The 23,582-nt window shown below is 41.3% G+C and overlaps 1 protein-coding gene across 2 annotated transcripts in view; it reads left to right on the top strand.

The window, feature by feature from the left end:
• The window catches only part of CYRIA (CYFIP related Rac1 interactor A), a 106,487-nt gene that overhangs the window by 75,787 nt on the left and 7,118 nt on the right, over positions 1-23,582 (top strand). The window contains exons 3-10 of one of the 2 annotated variants that reach the window (XM_004274865.4): positions 3,249-3,328; positions 15,079-15,200; positions 16,432-16,537; positions 18,358-18,494; positions 19,170-19,247; positions 19,412-19,528; positions 19,619-19,698; positions 21,108-21,234. In XM_004274865.4, the coding sequence (XP_004274913.1) occupies positions 3,259-3,328; positions 15,079-15,200; positions 16,432-16,537; positions 18,358-18,494; positions 19,170-19,247; positions 19,412-19,528; positions 19,619-19,698; positions 21,108-21,234 (837 nt within the window). In that variant the 5' untranslated portion in view covers positions 3,249-3,258. Of the gene's footprint in view, positions 1-3,248; positions 3,329-15,078; positions 15,201-16,431; positions 16,538-18,357; positions 18,495-19,169; positions 19,248-19,411; positions 19,529-19,618; positions 19,699-21,107; positions 21,235-23,582 lie in introns of those variants that run through there. The other variant, XM_033437417.2, reaches the window with a different exon arrangement.

Consider the following 23,582-nt stretch of genomic DNA (forward strand, 5'->3'; position numbering starts at 1 on the left):
TGATTCTCTTTTTATTTTCCTCTTCCCCTCACTTTCATTATGTAAGCATTTGCATTTTCTGATAGTGTATAATAACTTATCTGAAATTCTTTTTTTTTTTGCTGTACGTGGGCCTCTCACTGTTGTGGCCTGTCTCGCTGTGGAGCACAGGCTCCGGACGTGCAGGCTTAGTGGCCATGGCTCATGGGCCCAGCCGTTCCGTGGCATGTGGGATCCTCCCGGACCAGGGCACGAACCCGTGTCCCCTGCATCGGCAGTCGGACTCCCAACCACTGCGCCACCAGGGAAGCCCTATCTTAAATTCTTTTATTGAACAAGATCAAATATTAAAAAATAATCCTCACAGTGACTAACTAAGCCATCTCATTAGTAACATGGTTCATAGAAATGTGTTTTGTACGCACTTAGGAGCTGTTTGAAAAGATTGGAGAGGCTCTGTCATGAAGAATGTAGCTGGGGGTGTAGTAAAAGCTCTTTGGGTGAGGATCTTCCCAAGTGGAGCCCGAGGTCTAATAAAAAACAACCATGGTCTCTACCCAGTGCCCATCTGTGTGATGCTAACTCACATTGCAGACCTTGAACCAGAATATACTTCCATGAATTCTTGTCCCATTGGAGGGGAGCGATAAGCATCATTTTTTTTTTCCATGAAGGAGATGAACTATTTCTGTGTTTATTCAAGGAGCTTGTATTGAAATGCATGTCTTCTAGGTTCCATGGGACTGGACTTGACCCCTAATACTACATAATATCCCATAATTATCAGTTATTGTTCCAGACAGTTCCTGTTTGGGATGTGAGACATCTAGAGTACATCTAGAATATTTCCAGTTAGTTGACCTGGGTTGTTGTTAGAATCATGCTTCAAAATATTGGGCTGCATCAGCCAACCAGCTTAAGTCACGTTTTGAACAGAACTCTGCAGCCAGCTAGTATCTGGATGTATTTCCACGTGTGTTTATTTCAGTCTGTTACTAATTTTAAAGGCTTAATGTATTTCCCACCCAGGCACTCTGACAGTAAAATCCTACACAAGTCAGACTTTTAGCAGGAAGCTAAATCCATTCAGGTCTCTTGTGACATGTTAATAGCACAAAGCCAGGGAAATTAAGAATATTTAACTTCCATTAAGGCATTTTATATGAAAGTCAGGGCTGCTACCAAACAATAGAATCATCTTCCTACACGAAGTGCCTCGGGGTCTGAGTTGGAATTGTTCATTAAATTGGAAACAGATTATTTCCTAGAGACCCAGGAGGATTTGCGAATGTTGCCCAGTGGCAGGGATGGGCTAGACCAGTTCTGAGTGTTAATCTGGCAGAACCTGTCTCATACAGGGCTTTGCTCAAAAATACCGTAAAAGAAAATGTGCATAAAGGCAAGGGAGGAAGAAAATGACAGAAAGAATAGGGACGATCCTTTTGGAACAGAGAAGCATGGTGTTTGCCTCCTATTGTGTGTGTGTGTGTGTGTGTCTGTGTGTGTGTACATGTCATACATGCCCACACATTCATATATTCCAAGATAGGCAAGGTCTAAGAGGTATCTATTCCAACCTTCTGCCCAACTCATTTTTATAATATTTTTCAGGAGTAATATACCATATTTCTACTTAAACACCACCAGTGACAGGAAACACTATTTCACAGGGCAAATCACCCAATATGCTGACAGCCCTAATGGTTAGAAATTTTCTCACAACACTGAATGAAGATCTTCCTCGTTATTTCCTCGTTGGTTCTGGTTCTCTTCCCTAGAGCCACATATAACCGACCTCATTCGTTTTCTATAAGAGAATTCTAAGTAAGTATTTGAAGGCTGTTAAGATAATTATCACGATGATGATGGTGGTAATTATCCTGTAATGTGCCTTGAGCACTTCCTATAGGTACGGTGCTAAACACTTTCTATTTTTATTAATATTCGTGATTGATGAAATAGATACATTTCAAAAATTCTTTTTACAGATGAGAAAACTGAGGCTTAGAGAGTAAAGGACCTTGCCTCGGATAACAGAGCTAACAGGAAACAGAGCTAGGATTGCAAACAGCCCTCCCTGAGCAGACTCTTTTCTACCTTCACGTTAGTGACTTATACCGTGAATGATGTCTGCAAGTGTATGAGTTATTTTCTCAGAAGGGGGGATTATGGAGACTAGATTATACCACCTTCTGCACTTAAGGGAACTGCTTGCTATGTATTTTCATGCACAACATCATCCTTTTCGTATATTCCTCTTTGACCACATCTTTCTTAGAGTGGCTTATCTTTTTAAATGCCTATAGCAACATAAATACTGTCAGAAGCCATGTGGATAGAAAATTACATGCCTGCAGTTCCCTTTTACTGGTCCAGTGATTTTTCAAGTTGATCCTTCACAAGCTGAGGTGTCTGAATCATGAGTTAGAAAAATGCCTTCCAAAGAGCACAGTACCCAGCATCAAATCACGGCTCCGTAAATATGTGTAGAATAAATGAATGGACAACGGCCTCCTGAAGAAGATGGTTTAATGTCTAGAGCTGAGAGCCGTAGAAATTGTGCTATTTACTTAAATAATAACTACATTTCCCCTATTTTTTCAGGTTGGGATTGCAGATATGTAACAAATTTGTATTTCTCTGTAGACTTGATTCACCCTTGCAAATGCCTCAGGCTGCAGTTTCATTGAGAAAACTTTTTGGTTATTATACCTTTCCGTTTCTACACTTCATGAAGTACCTAATTTCGTTACCATTGAAATGTCAAATTGCAAGAGCTTCTGACTTGCCTGGGAAACATGACCTCCCGTACAGGCTAAGAGGGGTTCCTGGGAGTATAAATCTGTTTTCTAAACTCTTTTCCTCAGGAACTTTAAGAAACTTACCTTTTTGGATAGGTATTTTAATAATGCCCTCTCTGTTCTGCTTGTCCATTGACATGGTATGTTCCCACATCAATGGAACAGAAACAAAGTGAAGCTGAAATATTAACCGTAAGGATTCAGGGGATTAGTGAAGGGGAAAGGGAAGAAATTTGTAGAATATACGTAAACTCTGCCTCCTATGACTAAAATACCTAATTCTTTGAATAAAAAATAGTTGCTAAGTTATCACTCATCACCTGGTATAAAGATACTTTCTATTGGGCCTTCTGATGTTGTTATAGGGGTTCAGTGGTATTTATGCAAGTTATTAAAAAATGTCCAATCTTTTAAGAAGCTTGTTTTTTATACTGCTAATGGTATTTGGTTTTGTGTTGCCTCTCCTAGGTTTGCTGGGATGGGAAACCTGCTCAAAGTCCTTACCAGGGAAATTGAAAACTACCCACATTTTTTCCTGGATTTTGAAAGTAAGTTCCAAAACTTAAAAGATTATGGTGAAAACTTTTCACTTTCTTTATAGCTTGTTGATAGGGAAGCTATAAGATAAAGATTGTGTGTGATACTTAAACCACATCCAAATGTCACTCTGCATTTCTCTGAGTCTTCAAAGATCATTTCCTTCTTTCTTTTCATACATTTTCAAAACACCCCAAAGAATATCTTTTTAATACGCCCAGGCTTTTCTTTGATTTTGGAAGCAAACAGTTATTGTAGGCCTAACATAAATCATCAACATGTATTTTCCTAATAATTTTCAAGGTTTTTTATGTCATGTTCCAAAGAAAACTAGTATACATAGTAATTGACACAGATTAATAAAGAACAAATATCACTAGACGTGAAAGAAAAAGTGATATATACAAGAAATGAGGCTTACAGATTTTGTATTTTTGAGTCATCTCTATTCTTTTATATTATTTGATCATTCAAAACTGTTTCAGGAGTTTAAGATATAACTTTCATTTGAAAGGTTATTTTTTTTTTGTCAAAAACTTTAAATTTTTTCCTGAGGCAAAATGGCTTATGAATCATGACTAAATACATACAGAGATTCTTTCTTATCTTGTTATTTTTTGATTGACTATATTTATAAATGAAAGACACATTCATGTTTAATCAACTAGCCTCACATTTCTACACTCACTCTTGTGTTCTCCTCTTTTTGAATTGCAGTTCCACAATGCTAAGCATAGTTAAATGTCCTTTGTCCAGTAGTCATCTGTTCCAAACTTTAATCTGCTTTAAACTGTAATATTTCAAGTATTTTATTTATATTAAAAATAAGTTGGAACTTCCTTACATATACATTAAACCTTCTAACAGAGATTTTCTAAGTAAATGCTAGAAGACCCTTCTAAGATACAGCAAACCAAATGATGAAAGCTCCTTGGATGTATCTTTTTAAAATCTTTGGTATGTCTAAAATACTACTTGAAAAGGAAAAGTGTCCCCAAAGCTCTTGCATTCTGAAAAAGATTTTTACTGTAGATTATGTTCAACGAAAGAGATCTCACTTCTGATTTAACTCAGTTTGCTGTTGTTCTTGATATTTGACTGGGTTTGGCTGGATTTGATTGGGTGTGGTTGGTTTTGGTTGGGTTTGGTTGGGTTTGGTTGGGTTTGGTTGGGTTTGGTTGGATTTGGTTGGGTTTGGTTGCGTTTGGTTGGGTTTGGTTGGGTTTGGCTGGGTTCGGTTGGGTTTGGTAAGAGGTACAGCTGGGAACTCAAGAGCCAGATTGATTTGATACTTCAAAAAGAATGGGCTTTTTTTACTTGTGTGACTTTTGCTACGCCTCTGTAATATACATATATCTTTGTTGTTACAGGAAGATTTATTAATAACTTTAACGAATTGTTATAAAATAAATTACCCCTTATGCCAACACCCTAATTTTACTACTTGCATTTTTAATTGACCCCTTCCACTTCTTGTCAAATGCACTTTACACTGTTTCATTCAGCATGCACAGAGGCCCAAATGGTGGTAAAACACCCCATTCACTCACAACTTCAGGGACATATAAACACCTAGGGGAGTTACATGCCTGTTCTTTTTTGGAAGCCCTAAAGTCCACATGCATGTGTGTGTGCTTCTCACAACGACTACCAGAGTGACCCCATTTGCCTATTTTGCTGTTCTTGAATTTTGGCTTTCCATGCTCCCACATAGAATAGGGTTGAGTCCTTTGTCAAGTCTAATATCAAAATCCTTTAAAGTGATAAAAGTAAAATCTACAGGAATTTAAAGCAGTAGTTTTCAACTGATGTTTTCTGGAGCAGCAGTGTTCTGAGGCGACATCTCAGGGGATCCCCTTCCCCACCACCATAGCAAAGGGGCTTCACTTCCTCTCTGCTACAACCCAAGGACTCTGATCTGCTCAGTCTTGTACCTTGCACATTTTCTTAATAGGTTATTTATGGGAAGGTCATGGTGGCTGAAGAGAACATTTAAATATCTTGAATTTTGATAACAGCTTATGGTACCAAAATTCCATTTGTAGATATGCTATAATTTCTCTAACAGGGGGAAGTGTGGAATGGATTTCCATGTCTGGTGGCTCACTACTAGGACTAGAACTATAGTATTTAAGGAAAATATAAAACTATAAATTTATAGAAATATATAAAATCTTGTTTATTTCCCCCTCAAGACCAAGAAGAGTAACATTATTTCACTGAGACTGAGAAGATAAATTACTGGGCTGAAGTCTCACAGGGAATGATTGGGGAACTGAGATGGGAACACAGATGTCTTTGGCTTTCTTCCTCCCTCTGCTTTGATTCCCTTAAGTGCTCATCACAGACAGCTTCCAGGAAGTGCTACAGCCATCATTCTGTTCCTGATTAGAGAGAGAAGTCTTAATCATCTACAAACTAAGATGTCTCATGAAAAAAAAAAATTGGTTTCTTGATCCTGCAAATCGTATTTCCTAAAGTTGGCTTTCAAGAAAAAAGGGTGATGGACTGGAAGGGTGGGGAAGATGGGCTGTGGTCATGATTTTTCCTTGAGTATATAGATTTCAGCTCAGTACGGTAACAGTATACTGAGAATGGTTATGAGCCTTCATGTAAGCCACAGTGCCATCAGGGAGACAGAGCTAGACAAGAGCAGCCTTTGCCTAATGAAGCCCCAGGCAGGTGTGGAGGACAATACAGGCACACAGTTCAAGACAAAGTAAAGTAAGGGGCTTAGGAGAGGCACAGTGTGGCCTGGGAGTAGAGGGAGAAAGCATACATCAAGTTTCAGGAAATGGATGACTACAGAAGGGATTGGGGAAGTCTTCTTGCAAAGGTGGCATTTGGAATGGACTTAAAACAATGAGTGTTTTTTCTACAGATCTAGAAAACTTTTCCAAAGAGAATAGTTGAAATCCCTGTGGGAAAACTAGAGCAGGCAAGAGCTTGAGGGGATGGGAACTTCAGGTGTGCTTATACTTAAAGGGAGTTGAGTAGTTAGAGGATCCAGGAGAGAAAGGCCACACTGAGGAGGAACCTCATCTTACTCAGTTGAGATTCCTGATGGCAGGGCTTGGGCCCCACCCAGTTTGGCGACCCAACACTCAGCCTGCATTGAGCCTGGACTGTTGGACAGTGAATGAGCCTGAGTAACAGATGCTGGCCATGTGAAGAAACAGAATAGAACAGGCTAGATCAGGCAGCCAGGAGACACAGACATTCAAGTAGGAGGGAGTGTAAATGGATTCAAATGCTAAGAGTGGTCAAGAAGGAAAAAGCTTGAAAAGGGGATGACAGATTGGGCAGTTAACTGCCCAACAGATTCAGGATTTATCACTTTGAGTACAGAGGCTGTATTACAAAAGAGTTAAGGAGGAAGAAGTAGAAGGAGGAAGGAAGGCTGAACAGTATACGGCAACAACTCAAAGGCCTTTGGCACCTCTACTTTGAGTGTTGAATATTCTTTTTGAAGTCACTGATGGAATATAATTGAACTGGGTCAAATAGATATAATTAGGTTGGGTCAAAATATAATACAAAATTAGACACATCGGTCCTTAGGTTTTCCAGTTGTGTGGATCTGATTTAAATTTTTTGCCCTTTGCAGCAGGTTTTACAGTTTATGGTCACATTTCTACACAATCACTTAACGTCTTTTTATTGTTGTTTTTTCATCCCACTACTGTTTTCTTTCCATGAACAGAAGTTTTACATTTTGATGAAGTGTTATTTCTTTCCTTTTTTACTAAGTTCATGCTGTATCTTCTTTAAGAAATCATGCCTATTCCACGGTCATAAAGATATCCTACTACATTTCCTTATGAAAGTTTTAGAATTTTAAGCTTTACATTAGGTCAATGGTCAATCCTTAACTAATTTTTGTGTATGTTATGAGAGAGGTGTTGGGTTTATTTTTTTTTCATGTGATATAAAATTATTCTAGCACAGGGAGATTGCTTTAGTGCCCTTATCATAACTTAGTTAACTATAATATGTATCGGGCTACTTCTGGACCTTTTATTCTCTCTCATTGCTTGATTGATCCCTTTCACCAGTGAATACCAAAACGTAACAACTAATAAATCTTACAGTCAGGAAGAGTAAGTCCTTCAACTTTGTTCTTTCTCAAGATGTTTTGAGTATTCTAGCTCCTCTACTTTTCTAAATAATTTTATTTATCTTTTATAAGCCTTTAATGTCTACAGAAAATCTTGCTGGGATATTGATTATAATTACATAAAATCTAGGGATCAATTTGGAGAGAATTGACATCTAGGTAGTATTGATTCCTCCCACCTATGAATATGGTCTATGTTTTCATTTGTTTAGATATTCTTTAATTTCATTCAGCAGTGTTTTATAGTTTTTCGAGGTCCCACATAACTTTTGTTAAATGTACCTTCAAGCCTGCCATATTTTGACCATAACAGCTTTCTTGTGCTTAGTGTTTGCAATGGTATATATTTCCCCATTCTGTCTGCCTTTATCTTTATAGCATGTTTCTCATAAACAACACATAGTTGGCCCAGTTTTTTTCATCCAAGCTGATAATATCTACCTTTTTATTGGCATGTTCAGCCCATGTACATTTAATTACTGTTCGTATTTGAGTGTATCTTGGTGTTGTTTCCATTTGTTCCATTTCTGCTCTTGGTGTCTCAATGTTTTCCTGCCTTTCGATTAAATCAAATAATTTTTAGTATTCTCTTTTGTCTTTTATGTTGACGTTTTAGTTATGCTTCTTGGTGCTTACTTTAGAGATTATTATATACATCTTTAACTTATTGCCATCTGTCTTCAAAGTGTATTCTTTACGTCATGAAGAATTTAAGAAACTTATCACGGTACACATCCAATCACCACCCTTCCACCCTTTGTGCTCTTGCTATATGTTTTGCTTCTATGTACATATGTTATAAACTCCTCATTACAATATCTTTTTTTAACTTTAAACTTGCAATAGTCTCTTAAACGTGTATATGTTTGTATTTGTAATCTTAATAGATCTTTTATATTTTCTCACACATTTTCTTATTCCTGTGTTCTCCATTCCTTCTGACATAACTAGGTCTCTTTGGTATTATTTCACTTCCCTGTGGAAAGGATTTGGATGGCATCTTGTGCTTATATCGTACATGACTTATTCAGTATCTGGCATAGACCTGGGCATGAAGTATAAGCTTAGGAATTTTGATTTCTTCACTGATGCTAATCCAGTAACTATCTGCAGAACATCTCCTGCATCCTAGCATTAGGAAGGACCAGCAGAAGTGGGGGTGGTGTCTTCGTGGAGCAGAGAGGCATGGGGGGAAAGACATAGAGCACATAAATATAGGAACATTAGAAGAACATGAACTTTTTTTCAAGGAGTATATAACTTTATTGGGGAGATCAGATGCAAACACATTGAAGAGACAGTAGGGCAGGTAGCAGAGAAGTCTGTAATAGAAAGAGTAAGTGATGGGCTGGCCAAAAGAAGTACAGGTTCTAGGCTGGGCCGAAGATGTGTTTCTTAGAACATAGCAACTGAAAAATGATTTTCTTATAAGAAAAACCAACCTTTATGAGCATAATAGGAATGCCAAAAACAATAATGGTGGTTGGTGGGGAAGGAGGTGGGGTTAAGAGGGAAATTCTAAAGCTTCCAAACCACTGTCCTCTCAGGAAGGCTCTGAATATTTTGACCTGTTAGGACTACAGTCTCCTACTCTTTAAAGCAAGGGAGGGGGCGCTGTCAGAGTAGGCGATCATCTGGGCTTTCTTTGTTGACTCAGGCCACTTCCTGCTGCTACTGATCTCTTCTTTCATCTCTCCCTCTCCGGTACCCTCACATCTGCTGAGGTTGTTCACAGGAGGCTAGATAATCTTAGAAGAGTAAAGGAGGAAAATAAAGAATGTTTTTGGTCACTTTACAAATGAAACAACACAAACAAAGAGCAAAGGAACAGAGCAGACCGGGGAAGGAATTTGTTTATGCCATCGTAGGGATTCATTCACAAAGATTCTTGCAGTTTCTAGCACTTTTGCTTTTTAAGCGCTTTTCATCTGTCAACATCCTCATTACGATCCTACATGTCATAGACCCCACAGGAACATACAGGGAGGAGACGGGGCTCTTGTTAGCTTCCCTCCCTTTACCAGGAATTAATATGAGACCCAGAGAGATTAATAGGGTTTCCCTGAGGTCTCATGTTTAGTGAGTGGTAAAACTGATGGTAGGATCTGGGTCTCCAAAACTACATCCTTGGAACTCCCCCTTCCCCCATGACATCACAGGGATCTCACAGCATGTGAATGAAATAAACAGGCCCTCAAGTATCTTAACCCTCCCTGTTCTTTGCAGTCCCTCATCTGATTGTTCCTTGGGAAGGGGCTCTGGCATGTGATGGCTAATGCTCCTGTACAAATAAATACGTCAACCAGTCACACTTACTTACATCTTCCAATGGACCTTCACAATTTTACGTTGTTTCTGTAAGCGGTTAGTATTGTGCTATAAATCATTTCCATTTTACATGCCCAAATTTTAATATTAGATTGTTATGTTTCTTAGTTTATCCTGAAGGGGCGAGGTGTGGAGAAGTGAGGAAGTGGGTGGGGAGGAAGGGCCATAGATTTAATTTATGGCTTTGGCAAACTCTTTCTGCTGTACCTTTCTTCTGTGTTTATACAACAACCAGTGGGGTACAGAGATAGGGATGTATCCTATTGATGAAATGCCAGGGCTTCCTTCCAAGCCAAAGACAGCTCCAAATAAATGGTGTCTTCTTCTCACATTATCTTTGGTTAATTTGTTTGATTCTCTGTCAGCTTTTCCACACAGTACTGAATAGGTTGTTAGGAAAAGGTGTGTGGGTTCCCGGTGCTTGTAGAGACAGGGCTCGTCCTTGGCTGATTTGCAGAGATAAGAACCCTTTGATTTGACAGCCCTGCTCTGGGTTGAACCCTCCTGCCTTGCCCTGGGGTATGTTCACCAAAGATGTCCATTCCTGACAAACAAAGCCCATGGCCACCTTCCTCTCCATCAGCACAGTGGAATGCCAAGCATTCTGCTTTCAGTAAATACCACAATCCTCCACTGTGAAACCTCTACCTGACCCTGGTGACTCCAAAATGCTGGCAGGGAGTATCCACTGTCACTAGCAAATTGAGCTAAAGGAGGATAAATAGATCCCCTGTAAACAGAATGAATACTGTTTAACTTTCTTAATTGATAAGATGGTACTTTTCCATTAAAAATTCTAGGCACTTGGAATTCAGCAAGTTCTTAACAATAAATATATGTGTTCAAGGTCACAGTGCACATGATACATTTTCATACTTTCTACAATAGCACGTCCGGAAGAGGGGGTTTAAATCATCACCCGGGGAAAAGCCTGGATAGGCTCGTTCCAGGGCTCCTAGAATTGTTGGTTTCTGAAATTGCCTGTGTAAATCACAGGGGTTTTTAACAGCTTCATCATGAGACAGGAACAGCCCAGCTTTCTGTAACCATCCTCCTTAATTTTGATGAAATAACTGGTGATGATTAGAAATTTAGAATGTGATTCTTAGAAAAAATATCACCAAATAATTCACTGACTGCAACTGGGAATAATGACCCATTTCCATCATTAATATTATTGGGGGGCATTTGTGTGTGCCTGTGTGTGTGTATACCTTTGACTAAAGGTCAATCTTTGTGTTAAAAATAGAAAAACAAAACCCATAATTCAGAGTTCCTGTTCACTCAGCAAATGCTTTAGGAGGTTGCTGACAGGTTAAATATAGTAACCTTTTCAATCACTAATTCTTCAAGGTCTTTTCCAAGATGTCTCTCCTTGACATCCGAAGAGACAGTACATTTTAAAAACATGGTGACCAACTGAATCTGAATCTGGAGAATGCCAAAAGTATAGACCCCAGAGCCTCTCAAAGGACTACTCCAAAATGATAACAGCCTTAGAATTGGGAGAATAAACATTAAACGCAGTTTTTCACTCATCAAATATTCTATTAATGTGTTAACCACACTGAGGAAACGTTGACGCTGTAAATAAATGATGGAAGATTTAAAAACACAATGTTAATGAAGATGTGAACAGCCAATCTGATTGTAGGTGAGTGCATATTATCTTCATGGTAATAGAGAGACAGGCAGCACTGTTAGAGAGACAAGACAGAAGAGAGGATCTGGAAGTAATAGGATCTTCATTTCTTTTGCTGCTTCCCACAGCCCACGTTCTCTGTCACCTGGTCAATTTCCTCATTTATTCATTGAGTCATGACATGTTTAGTGAGTGTCTCCAGTGGGTAGGGCATATGGGAGCACTAAGGACAAGAATACAGACCCTGTCTCCAGAGATCTCAGAATTCAAAGCCAAGCAGAAAAACCATCACAAAACAATGTGAGAAGTATATTTAAATCATATGTTTCAACTATTCAGCACATTTTTCTACCAGCATCTACTGCGTGCCAGGCACTGTGTTAGGTCCTGGAGATACGATATCAAATGAAACAAATAAGGCCTGAGTCTTACAGGCTCAGAGATCAGATTCTCACTAATGAGTCCTAAGTGTCTGATCATGTAGCTGGGGGATCAAAGTGGGATGAATCATGAACTTAGGGATTTGGGCCAATACCAAATGTCACTTAGGGTTACACAGTCCTTTTCCCATTTGAAAAAAGAAGAAGACAGACAGATTAGGGCTTCTTCCAGTTGGGACTCTCTGCCTCAGAAGTTGATGCCACTTGTGATTTGAGTCCCCTGAGACTCTTAGAGCTGCCTGGCCCAGAAGACAGGGACTGTGCTGCTGGCCCCAAGGGCTTAATTATTAGCTGGAAGAAAAGGTGACTTAAGTTCCTTGACAGAGGAGAGCGGAAAAAACTAGGGCTTGCAATAAGCCTAGCAAATTATGGAAGAAAATGAGCCAGTGCATTTCTAAGTCAGAATCATTCCCAAAGAAGGAATGATGGCTTGGATTTCTCCCACCCCTCCCTACCCCATCCCTGTCGAACAGGTCCACATGAGAAACATTTCCAATAGGACACTAGGATATCTGCCAAAAGAAATGTTTTCCCAGAGAGGGAGGCTGGGGACTGAGGGTCCTGTTTCACAGATCACTCTGGCTAGCAGGAGGGAGTTACTGCAGGCCGGAAGTGATTCACCATAGCCCCCAACTCTGCCACCTCTGGGAGAGAAGTGGTGTCGTCCTCCATGTCACTCGTCCAGCTCTTTGTGGTCACATCAACGTCAATGTGAATTTGTATTAGAAAGTGTCACTTCGCCTGGGATGGAGAGATGCTTGCCTGTCTGTGGCCAGTACCACTTTTAGGCCACTCTCCTGGAAACTGTCTTACTTTTGAAGCACTTAAGAAAGGCCTCTGTTTTTAAAAACTGAGTTTGAAATCTTTCTCCTTTGGTGTTTCAGTAAGCATCAAAAGAATGGGGGCTTTTTGTTTTTGTTTTTCCAATGCTCCTCTTCTAGACCACTTGGCTTTAATTCTGTTTTGTTTAAAACTGATCAAGTGGTGACTTGCTAAGACGGAGTCATATGACAGCCAAGATTAGGAGCCTTTTCTGTTCTCCAAGTGCCTTCCTCTCCCATACTTCTTTGTATTGATATTCAAATAGACTTACCTCTCAGAATCTTGGTCCCCTACTCTCTTTTCCTTTTCCTTCTCAAATATAAATCTCTATAGGAAATTGTCTTTGTGTTTAGCTTGTGAGTTTTCGATACTTTCATCCAAAGGCGAAAGGATTTGAGTCAAGAGTATTTGATTTTTTGTTCTCTAGGATCTTTGCATTTTTGTCATATGTTTTCTTCCCTGACTTTCTTCTTACTTGGGAATTGCCAGCCTTACCCTGGAATTCTGTTCATTGAAATGTGTCCCTCAGTTACAGGCTTCCTAGCTTGTGGGTTTTAGGTTTCTGTTTAAGACGCCATATTGCTTTTAGAAAAGTTTGGGAAAACAGGAAAAGATGAAATATATAGTATATTGTGACAAACATTTTACCTGAGACAACTTACCAGGTGTTTGGGGGAAGCAGGAGAAGGATAGCAAAGGATAAAGGGGAAACATGTTTCTTTCTCTCCTCTGCTTCCCAGGCTGGATTCAACAATGTAACCTGGCAGGTCCCTTTCCTCTTTCAAGTCCAGCCATTCTTGGGCCACCTGCCAAGTCTTCCTCCTGCTTTTCATGGGCGCCCTCCCTTGGGGCTTCCAGCCAGCCAGCTCCAGTCCCAGCCCTTACATGGAGCAGTTTCCGCTTCTCCCAGACCACACTCATCTCTCCCTTCTCTGCACCCCGGTGCACGTGTACTTTAGGCCCTCCTCATCCGCTAGTTGAAATCCGTCTCATTTGTAGAAGGAACAGGTTGCAGGGTTTCTGAGTAATCTCTGAGGGCCTATGATTTCTTTTCTTTTAAAGAGAATTACTATGCACTGGTGAATTTCACCCTTCATTTCCCAGGTAACTCCACCAATTTCTTAGGCCTTAACAGGACCTGAGAAATAAAATGATCTAAAAATCTCCATGGGCATCACTTCTCGGAGGTCTGGCCTTGCATTAGTATAGGTCCAGCAGATGGTGACTGAAGCAGGAGCAACCACATCTGGCCCACGTCTACTCTGATACTCAGCCTTTCTGAAGACCCAGTTGGCATGGTCAATGCCTCACTTAAAAATTACCTATTTTATGAATTCTGTTTTTTCTGACCCCCACCAAGATTAGTCAAAACTGGGATTTGATCTGGGCAATGTTCGACCAGGTATGACTCCATCCCACCTTTCATTAGTGAGGTCCGCTGGGAGAATTCAGAGCCTTAGGACTTGGATTTTTGAAAACAGATTTTTAGGAGATGACATCTATCCCCTTTCTCTGTTAGCAGTGCCTTCGTTTTAGATGCAGATTAACTTCCTAACTAGCCTGGGCAAGAAACCTATTTTGTAGGCATCGTGAGATAAATAACACCCAATCTTTACCACCATTCAACTTCCACCCACTAGCCCCCCACAAAATACTCCTGCAGACAAGAGCAAACACTGGCTCCAGGAATGTAAACAAGTAGGAATTCACTGAGGGGCTCAGGGGACATTTCTGTGGCTGTTTGAATGCGTTCTTCATTATTTAAGCTTAAATGTGTTACTTATTTTTGTGGATAAATCTCACGGTTAATACCAAAGATGAACAGTACAAGGAGCCTCTAAAACGAACTCCTGGCACTCCTTGAGTTCATGTTCAAAGAGAAACCCCAAAGCTTTCTACAAATCATTGTGTTCCAGAAAGACACATCTCTGTCATGGCTCTGAAGGATTCATTATCTAATATTTTAAGCTTTTGTAGTACGGAAATATAAGGGAGACTATTTTCCTATCTATACTCAGATTCACAGACTTTCAATCATAACAGAAATATTCAATAGCTTCTATTAAAAGTGGATCCCAAAAGATAATGTTGATTCTTCTTATCACCCACTGTACCACTTGGCATGTAGTAGGTGTGCAAAAAACGTGACCCATACAAATAAAGGAGTGCCTGCGATGATTCCAACATGCTTTGCTTAATGTGTGTGAAATATTGATGACTATTTTGAACTGAGTAATGGGCAGAATTTCTGTTAGTTTTCCTTTCTTAGCACCTTGTTATGTTAAAGAGTAAATACTAAGCCTGCAGGAGTTAAAATAGGGTTGTCTAGCAGGTAGAACTGAATGCCGAGCCTCTTCTCGGGCTGTTTATAAACACAAGCCCTCTGTGTCTTTTGGTTTCCCATCTGCTTAGATGCCCAGCCCACAGAAGGAGAGAGGGAAATATGGAACCAGATCAGCGCCGTCCTCCAGGATTCCGAGAGCATCCTCGCAGACCTGCAGGCTTACAAGGGCGCGGGGCCAGAGATCCGAGACGTATGCCAATAATAATACTGAGCTGACAGCACCCTTGGTGGAGAAAGGAAACCCGTGCACGCACACACACAGCAAGATTAAGTAATAGCCCTAGTGTTTCCTAGCGTACTAGGAAGAACAAGGAGGGTAATGTGTCCTTAAAAAGTGTATGAATGGTCCTTTTGATTCTAGTACGCTGATCTGAGCACACAGTGCTGTAGACTGTGTAAAGTGTCAGCCATTCTCTTCTCCAGCATACATTTGATATTGCAGGACTCACATTTAAACAATAATTTGTCACCGTGTTACTTCATATAAGGGAAATATACATATGAAATCTACGAACAACAATTGAAGTAGGATTCGTAGTCTGGCTTTATATGAACTTTACAAAAATTTGTAATAATTTTGGCAGGTTCTACTAGTATCATAAACAAGAGTCATAAAAGATCTCGTTTTAAGTAGTCTGCTCGTCTGTCATCTTGAAATGACATGTGAGATTTTAAAAATAAATGCAGGGAAAACAAAACAACAAACAAAACAAAAAAGATTGTCAGTGTGACTTCTGAGACTCCATAATGCCTTCAAGGCAAGAAACTTCACACTCCTTTTGTTTGAAATAATTAGTTTTGTGGAAGTATCAGCACACACACACATACTACCACCACCATTTTCTAAAAACAAAACAAACCATAACAACAAAAACAACAAAAACACTGCTAGTGTCATAGTCCTCCAGCTGCTGAAACCCAGACAAAACAGCATTTCGAAGAAACTAGCCTATTAAGAGGTTATTTTTCTACTTAGGGGTCACCGTTTAATTTAGGTAATTTAGGTGCCATCACAGACTGGCAGGAATGTAATACATATTATAAAGAAAGGAAAGTACCGCAGAATCTGCATTTCCCAATGAGCACTAGCTCTACTTTAGAAGAATCAAACGGTGATGGAGGAGGACTGAATTGCTTCCAATTAAACATGCATTTGTTTTGCATTGAAGATAAGAGAAACAAGTAAGATGACGTGTCTAATTGCCGAGCCATTTACATTATGTTCAAGGGCTAAAATCGCCATCCTAATTGAGCATCTTGGACGACACTCCGATGAACTGATGTCCATTGAGGAAATACACATTAGCAAAGTACAGCAGGAATCCTATCTTTTAAACTCAAATTCTTTCTCAATCTCAAGTCGTTTTGATGGGGAGCTTACTGCTTCTTTTTAAACAGACAATTCCATAATGTTTTGGCAGGCCATTCAAAATCCCAATGACATTCAGCTTCAAGAAAAAGCGTGGAATGCAGTGTGTCCTTTGGTCGTGAGGCTAAAGAGATTTTATGAGTTTTCGATCAGGCTAGGTGAGTATGCGTTTACGGTTTTCATGTCTTGCGTGTGAAATTCTGTTACGGCGTTTGAGAAAGTAGCAGGAAAGGTTCAGGGCGTTGGAAACTACCCCAGGTCCGTCACTGTGCATCGTCAGAGGCCCCTTGTACAAAAACACCTGCCATGTCTACTTCTGTCAATCCACTTCAGAGTTTCTTCCCCTGCATTTATTGGTGCATTTAGAGTGTCTTTACTAGTGAGTGTCCCTTTAGTTTTGTTCTCAGCTAAGTCTGACTCTTAACAGGTTTACCATGTCCGATCACATTTCCGAAGGACAGAGAAAATACAGGTTACCTGCTAACCCAAAAAGAAGTTGGTTGGCTGGAATCATGTGTTAAGTTTAATATAGTAAAATACAAGAAAGACAAACATAACATTCTATCCTTAAGCTTAAAAGAATCTGTGCAGGCACAGGATGGCTTTGCAGGAGCAAGAAGAAAATCAAGTCTGGTTGACAGTAGGCTCTACGTGACCACCGATATGATACAACCCCTCCCCGAACAGTAAAGCTGTCTGAGGTTTCCCTGGTTAATATAATACATCTAGAACGAGGAAGCGTGTGGTCATGTTTTACTCTACTTCTGCCATAAGTGCGCGCCACATTTTAAGAGTTAAACAGAGAAACTGAAGTAGGCTGGGGGAATAATAGCCATGATGTTGAGAGAACTTGAAGCTAAGACTCAAAGGAAATAGTTCAATGAACTGAACCAGTTTTTCAAGAAGAGGGAGCTTCTGAAGACACTCAGGTTGAAGAGGAATCGATTTCTCTGTTTCTTCCAAGTGTGTGTCTAGACCCAATGAACTGACATCCTAAGGAGCCAACACTCAGCTCAGCAGACAGGAAAAATCCACCTATCAGAGCATTCCAAGGTCAAGCGAGCTGCCTCAGAAGACAGTTTGTTCCCACAGACAGAAAATGCTAGCGGTGTCCTTGGAAAGAAACTGTAAAAGGACTCTAGGGATGATAGAGCAGGTGCGGTGGACTCTTCTGTAAAGAGCCAGCTCATAAATATTTTAGGCTTGTGGGCCATCCTATGTTATTTGCAACCACTCAACCCTGCCATTGTAGCACAAAAGTAGCCACAGTCAATCCCTAGGGGAATGAAAATAAAGCATGGCTGTGTTTTGATAAAACTTTATTTGCAAAAATTGACTGTGGGCCAGATTTAGCCTGTGGGCCATAGTTTTCCTACCCCTGCTCTAGAGGATTGGTTAAGTGACTTGGTACTAGGAGAAATACGTGGAAGGAAAAACTGGAAGGAAATTTTAGAAACAGAGAAGTGGGAGCAATGAGACTCTTTTCAGGACAGTAATGGAGGTAGATATGGCAGTGGGTTTGTAGAAAAATATTCCTGGGATTTGATGAGAGTGTAAATGCAGAGAAGAGCTGGAACGACCCAGAAGCAGGTTATTTAACCCACGCAATCAGGGCCACCTCATCTCATCCTGGCTTCTGAATGGCTATCTCGTGCACATGCTCCAAAGTCACCTCTTTGTGGTTTTCTAACAGTGTGAGGAATTGGGATGACAGAACATGTGAGGGTCCGGCTGAGCTCTGGGAGACATTTACAAGACTGTGTGGCCCCGGGGCTCTTCTCCAGTGGAGGCGGAGCATGGGGGGTTCCTTTTCCTCCTTACCTACCCATGTCACGTCTCACACAGTTCTGGGGGGAAGGTGGAGTGGAAAGACTCAAGCAGGTTATCTCTGAGAATGTCAACTGGGGCTTCAAATTGTGCTTTTTGAAAAGATCTCTGTGGGCCACCTCAAATACGTCTGTATCCCTTTGACTTCCAGAAAAAGCTCTTCAGAGTTTGTTGGAATCTCTGACCTGTCCACCCTACACACCAACGCAACACCTGGAGCGGCAGCAGGCCCTGGCAAAGGAGTTTGCGGAAATTCTGCATTTCACCCTTCGATTTGATGAACTGAAGGTTAGGCCGCGTGCGCTTGGACAATTTAACAAATGCCTACTGAGCACCTAGGTGTCCAGGTGCTCTGCAGTGCTGTGGGGCAAGAGAGATGAGTGAGCTGTAGCTCCTTCCCTAGAGAGGTGTGTCATGTGGTGAGAATTTGAACTCCTTGTGGTCAAAGTGATTGAAGATGGTGGTTTCTACATGGAAATTCAAAATCTGCCCAATGCAACCAGAAAAAACCATTTCAAATGTCTCTTCCTCTTTGGGAACAAGTATACTTTCCCTGAAATCTAGACTAGGGTAAAACCAGGGCATATTTTTATTTTTTTTATTATTATTATTATTTTTTTGCGGTACGCGGGCCTCTCACTCTTGTGGCCTCTCCCGTTGCGGAGCACAGGCTCCGGACGCGCAGGCTCAGCGGCCATGGCTCACGGGCCCAGCCCCTCCGCGGCATGTGGGATCTTCCCGGACCGGGGCATGAACCCGTGTCCCCTGCATCGGCAGGCGGACTCTCAACCACTGCGTCACCAGGGAAGCCCCGAGTATTTATTTTTAACCGGAAGTTGCTTTGACTCTTGGGTAACAAAGAGAAGTCCTGGTATCTGTGCGGAATCTGGTGTCCAGGCTTCTGATGCATGTCCTGCACCTGATGCTGAGAGATGACCTGCTTTCCTCCCTTCTGAATTTCAGATGAGGAACCCGGCTATTCAGAATGACTTCAGCTACTACAGAAGGACCATCAGTCGTAATCGCATCAACAACATGCACGTGAGTCCCTGGAACTCCCAGGTTGACACACGCATGCTCCAGGCATCGGGAGGGGCACAGGGAGAAGACAGAGCCTTTGTCTGTGATTCCATTTCCAGAGGACACTGTTTTGAGATGTTGACCATCTCTTTATCAACCGCATCCTCTCGTCTTCTTTTCATCAGCTAGACATTGAGAACGAAGTCAACAATGAGATGGCCAACCGAATGTCCCTCTTCTATGCAGAAGCCACGCCCATGCTGAAAACCCTCAGCAACGCCACCATGCACTTTGTCTCCGAAGTAAGCGACATCAAGCAACGAGGTGCCTTTTGCCCGATTGCATGTAAAAGCTGCTAACAGGGCTAATACCCATTTGTGTCTCCCGTTTAGAACAAAACGCTGCCAATAGAGAATACCACAGACTGCCTCAGTACGATGACGAGCGTTTGTAAAGTCATGCTGGAAACTCCGTAAGTTAAATCAGAGGTGTATTCGTGGTCAAGAGTTCACCTGTCTTTGTGATGATGGTGACGGTGGTGACAACATCTCACATGTGGGTCAGCATATTAACATCTACTTATATATTAACTGAATTAATTTCATAAAGAATTCTGGGTGCGAGGTGTAGTATCCCCATTTTAGAGCTGAGGAAGATGAGGCGTAAATTGATTAACTGACTTCTTCCCAAAGATTGCATAGCTTGTTAGATGGCAGAATCAAACGTCAAATCAAAGATGCAGGAGAAGTTGTATAAGGATCAAATGGAAGATTGGGTTAAATGACTGGGTATGTTATAAATATATTGGAGAAAGGATTTGAGAGAAGATGTCGAACCAAGAGTGGAAGTGGTAAGGCTATTGCAAAAATGATAATGAAGATCTCTCTTTCTCTCGCTCTCTCTCTCTCTCGTGCATGCAACAGTTTCCTTGCACTTAAATTACTTGCTAGATTTAAAAAATGGTTGAGTTTGTTGAGGTTGAGGCAGTATGGTAATGAGAAAACCTACACTCCAATGTCAGGGTTCCACGTATTCCACGTATGTCTCTAGCCCCTTTTGTGCCCATAAACAAGTGGTCTGACCTGCCTGGACCTTGGTTTCCTCATCTGATGAGGTTCCCATAATACCATCTATGTTGCAGAGAGTTTGGGAGGCCCAGAGGCATCAAGAGTGCCTTATAAAATTTGGTGCTCTGTTCAAATGTAAGGTGGTGTTAATTTCAGATAGTTCACTTATATCTAAGATTTATTCCAAGATGGAAATAGTAATCATCATCACTGTGGGGACAAACCGTAATGAAGTAGATGTTAAGAAAGCCTCTAGAATTGGCTTGAATTACCTGAATCATCAGTGACCCTGTCAAGGTAGGTGAACAAAATTCAAACTCCACGAATACTCTCAGCCCAATGAATGGTATGTAATTTCTGGTAGGTACCTTTGCCAATGTAATTCAATCTGCAGCCTGTATCTTTACAAAGGAAGTTACCCAGACTGGAGACACGGTAGCTGCTCTATAGAAATTAACTTGATTCGTTTTCTCCATAATGAAGCCATTATTCTCTATAATCTAGGACAGCCAGAGAGACCTGCTATAAAATATTCAAGATTGATGGGCGGGGGACTTATGTACGTGACGAGCTGGCTCGCTGAGGGCAGAAGAGAATTTACTGCCCTCTAATTTACCTTGTTTTCACAATGGTCAGATAGACTCAAGGAGAATTACCATCGCTGGTTTCTTTAAGAGCTTATTAACCTGGTTCTGCAGGTCTGGAATTGTTCTCCAGGGAGGATAGGAGGAGGCTAACGTAGCCATTTGTGGAGCCAGAGATGAACGTGCTCTGTCACGGAGGTAATATCTCTGCCACTTGTCCTCTCTTCCAGGGAGTACAGGAGTAGGTTTACAAGCGAAGAAACGCTGATGTTCTGCATGAGGGTGATGGTGGGGGTCATCATCCTCTACGACCACGTCCACCCCGTGGGAGCTTTCTGCAAGACATCCAAGATCGATGTAAGAATAGTTACGAACTGTGATTTCCCAATAAGAGCTCATAAATGTTGTCAAACAGACCTTGCTTCCCTCTCTCCCTCCCCTCCACACTCCCTACCCCCCGCCGCGGGAGTGGACTCTCCCAGATGCAGGCCCCATCGTGGCAGCTCTCCTCGTAGCAAGAAGTCCAGTCCTGTTCATATGTGTGCAGCAAACACATCCAACCTCAGAGACACAGCGGAATGTGGAGGTGCTGATTCCCTCAGCCTGTAGAGGAGCTGAGAGGCAAACAGTCCCCTAGCTGCAGGCTGCCCCTTCAGCTTACCCAGTGTGCCATATAAACATATATTATATGTTATATGTCTCATCCTAGATTACAAGACACCGCGGTCAAATCCCACACAACGTTCCAGCTTCCTCTCCCACCATCCCTGCAGGTGGCTCTGCCTGATTCCCATGCCTTTTCTTGTCCTTGGAATATGCTTGAGCCCTTTTCTCTGCCCAGAATGCCCTCCCTCTTCTCTGATGGGGGGATTCTTTTAAGACACTCCTCACATGTCACCCCGTTTGGAGCACATCTCCTGTGCCCCGCATGGAGCAGAGCCTTGCTTCTCCTCCAGGCCCAGAGCGCCTACCATTTTGGGTTTTCTGACTCCCTCATGGACTCTGAGTTTGTTGACAAGGGCAGAGACCAAGATCTGTATACCTAATGTCTGCTTCATTGCCTGGCAGTGTCCTCGGTACATACAGCACGGCGCTCAATAGATACTCCATATAGCTTTTGCTGAATGAATGGATATGATTGGAAAACAAATGATTGTGGTGTGCAGGTGATTTCCTGTTGATTGTGGGATAAAACAGGCTCCTCTCAGCCCAGTGTTTGCCTGCAGTGACACCCAGTAGCGTATCCCTGTATTAATTTAAAGCCTTTTCAGTACGGAATAGGACCTCTTGGTACCAACTGATTCTGACGCGGCTCAGTCGGGGCGTGCGCACTCTATGCTCGTTCATCCATACAGAACAGCATCTCTGATGCTCTAGTTCTGTGCAGACAAAGGTCCATGTGCCCAGAGGGGCCGTGAATCTAAAGATTGCAAGAAAATGTATCCATTAATAATGCAACTTGGAGTACTCATTTTGAGGTTCTGGCTCCCTAGCATAGCTAGCCATGGTTCTTCAGAGAGTCTTCATTATTTTTAACGTAATTATTTCTATTTATCAAGAAAATAAATACTTATATAACTTATATTTTGGGAAAATACAGGAAATCAAAATACAGAAAATTGGGACTTCCTGGTGCCCCAGTGCTTAAGACTCCATGCTTCTACTTCAGGGGGAGCGGGTTCGATCCCTGGTCAGGGAACTAAGACCCCGCACGCTGCACGGGGCAGCCAGAAAAAACAAACGAACCCAAAACACAGAAAATTACATTTATCAGTGGTAACCTCACCATGGACAGATGACCACCGTCAATATGTATGTCACATATATATGTCCCTTCATTTTGTATAGATGTTTGTGTGTGTATATACTTAACAGATGAGCACCCTGCCATAACTTCTATTTTAAAACATATTTAATTTGCGTAACAGTATATTATGGAAGTTTTTTCATACCAATAAATATTTTTACTGTATTCTATGTGAGGCTTTAACGTTTTTATGCTATAGATTAAGTATAAATAGCTCTGTTAATAACCCGTGAATATCATTTGAATATGGATTGAATTGATTACCTAGTACTCATAGGACATTCTCATTTACCACAGTCTTTTGTTAACTTGTCACAGAGTCAGTAATTAAAAATACACTGGGTACCATTATGTCCTGTAGCCCTAACCTTTAAAAAGCTTGTCCTTGCTTGTTATTTACTAAGTCTTTCTGCTGAGGCTATAAACGTTATATAATATTAGATCTATCCCTACCCAGTCTTGATGACGTCCATTTGTTCACGTGTGTCTCACTAAGAAGGTTTTCTCGTAGAAGATTGTATGTGTCTCTAGGAAAGTTTCAGGTTTACGGAGCACAACATGTACATGACGGGCCATTTTTCTTTGATGACATAAGGGTTTCTTTCCAGATACCAGTCTGCTTCTAAGCCAGTAGCTACTCGCACTGTTTTATAAATCCTTAGGGTATCCGCATCAACTGTGCAAAAGCAAATATTGAAATAGACCCTGTTACCTGCACTTACAAAGAATGTGTTCTATAGTCCAAAATGGAGGTCCTGAGTTCTAGAAACCCAGGTGAGGGAGAAACTCATTCTGCATAGAGGCAGAGGCAGAGGGTGACGTTTCAGGTGGGTCTTGAGGATTTTTACCAAATGGACAGGGAGAAGGAAGAGTACTCCAGGCGGAGGGAATCATCAGC

This window comes from Orcinus orca, chromosome 13 (assembly GCF_937001465.1).
Source record: "Orcinus orca chromosome 13, mOrcOrc1.1, whole genome shotgun sequence".
Classification (NCBI taxonomy): domain Eukaryota; kingdom Metazoa; phylum Chordata; class Mammalia; order Artiodactyla; family Delphinidae; genus Orcinus; species Orcinus orca.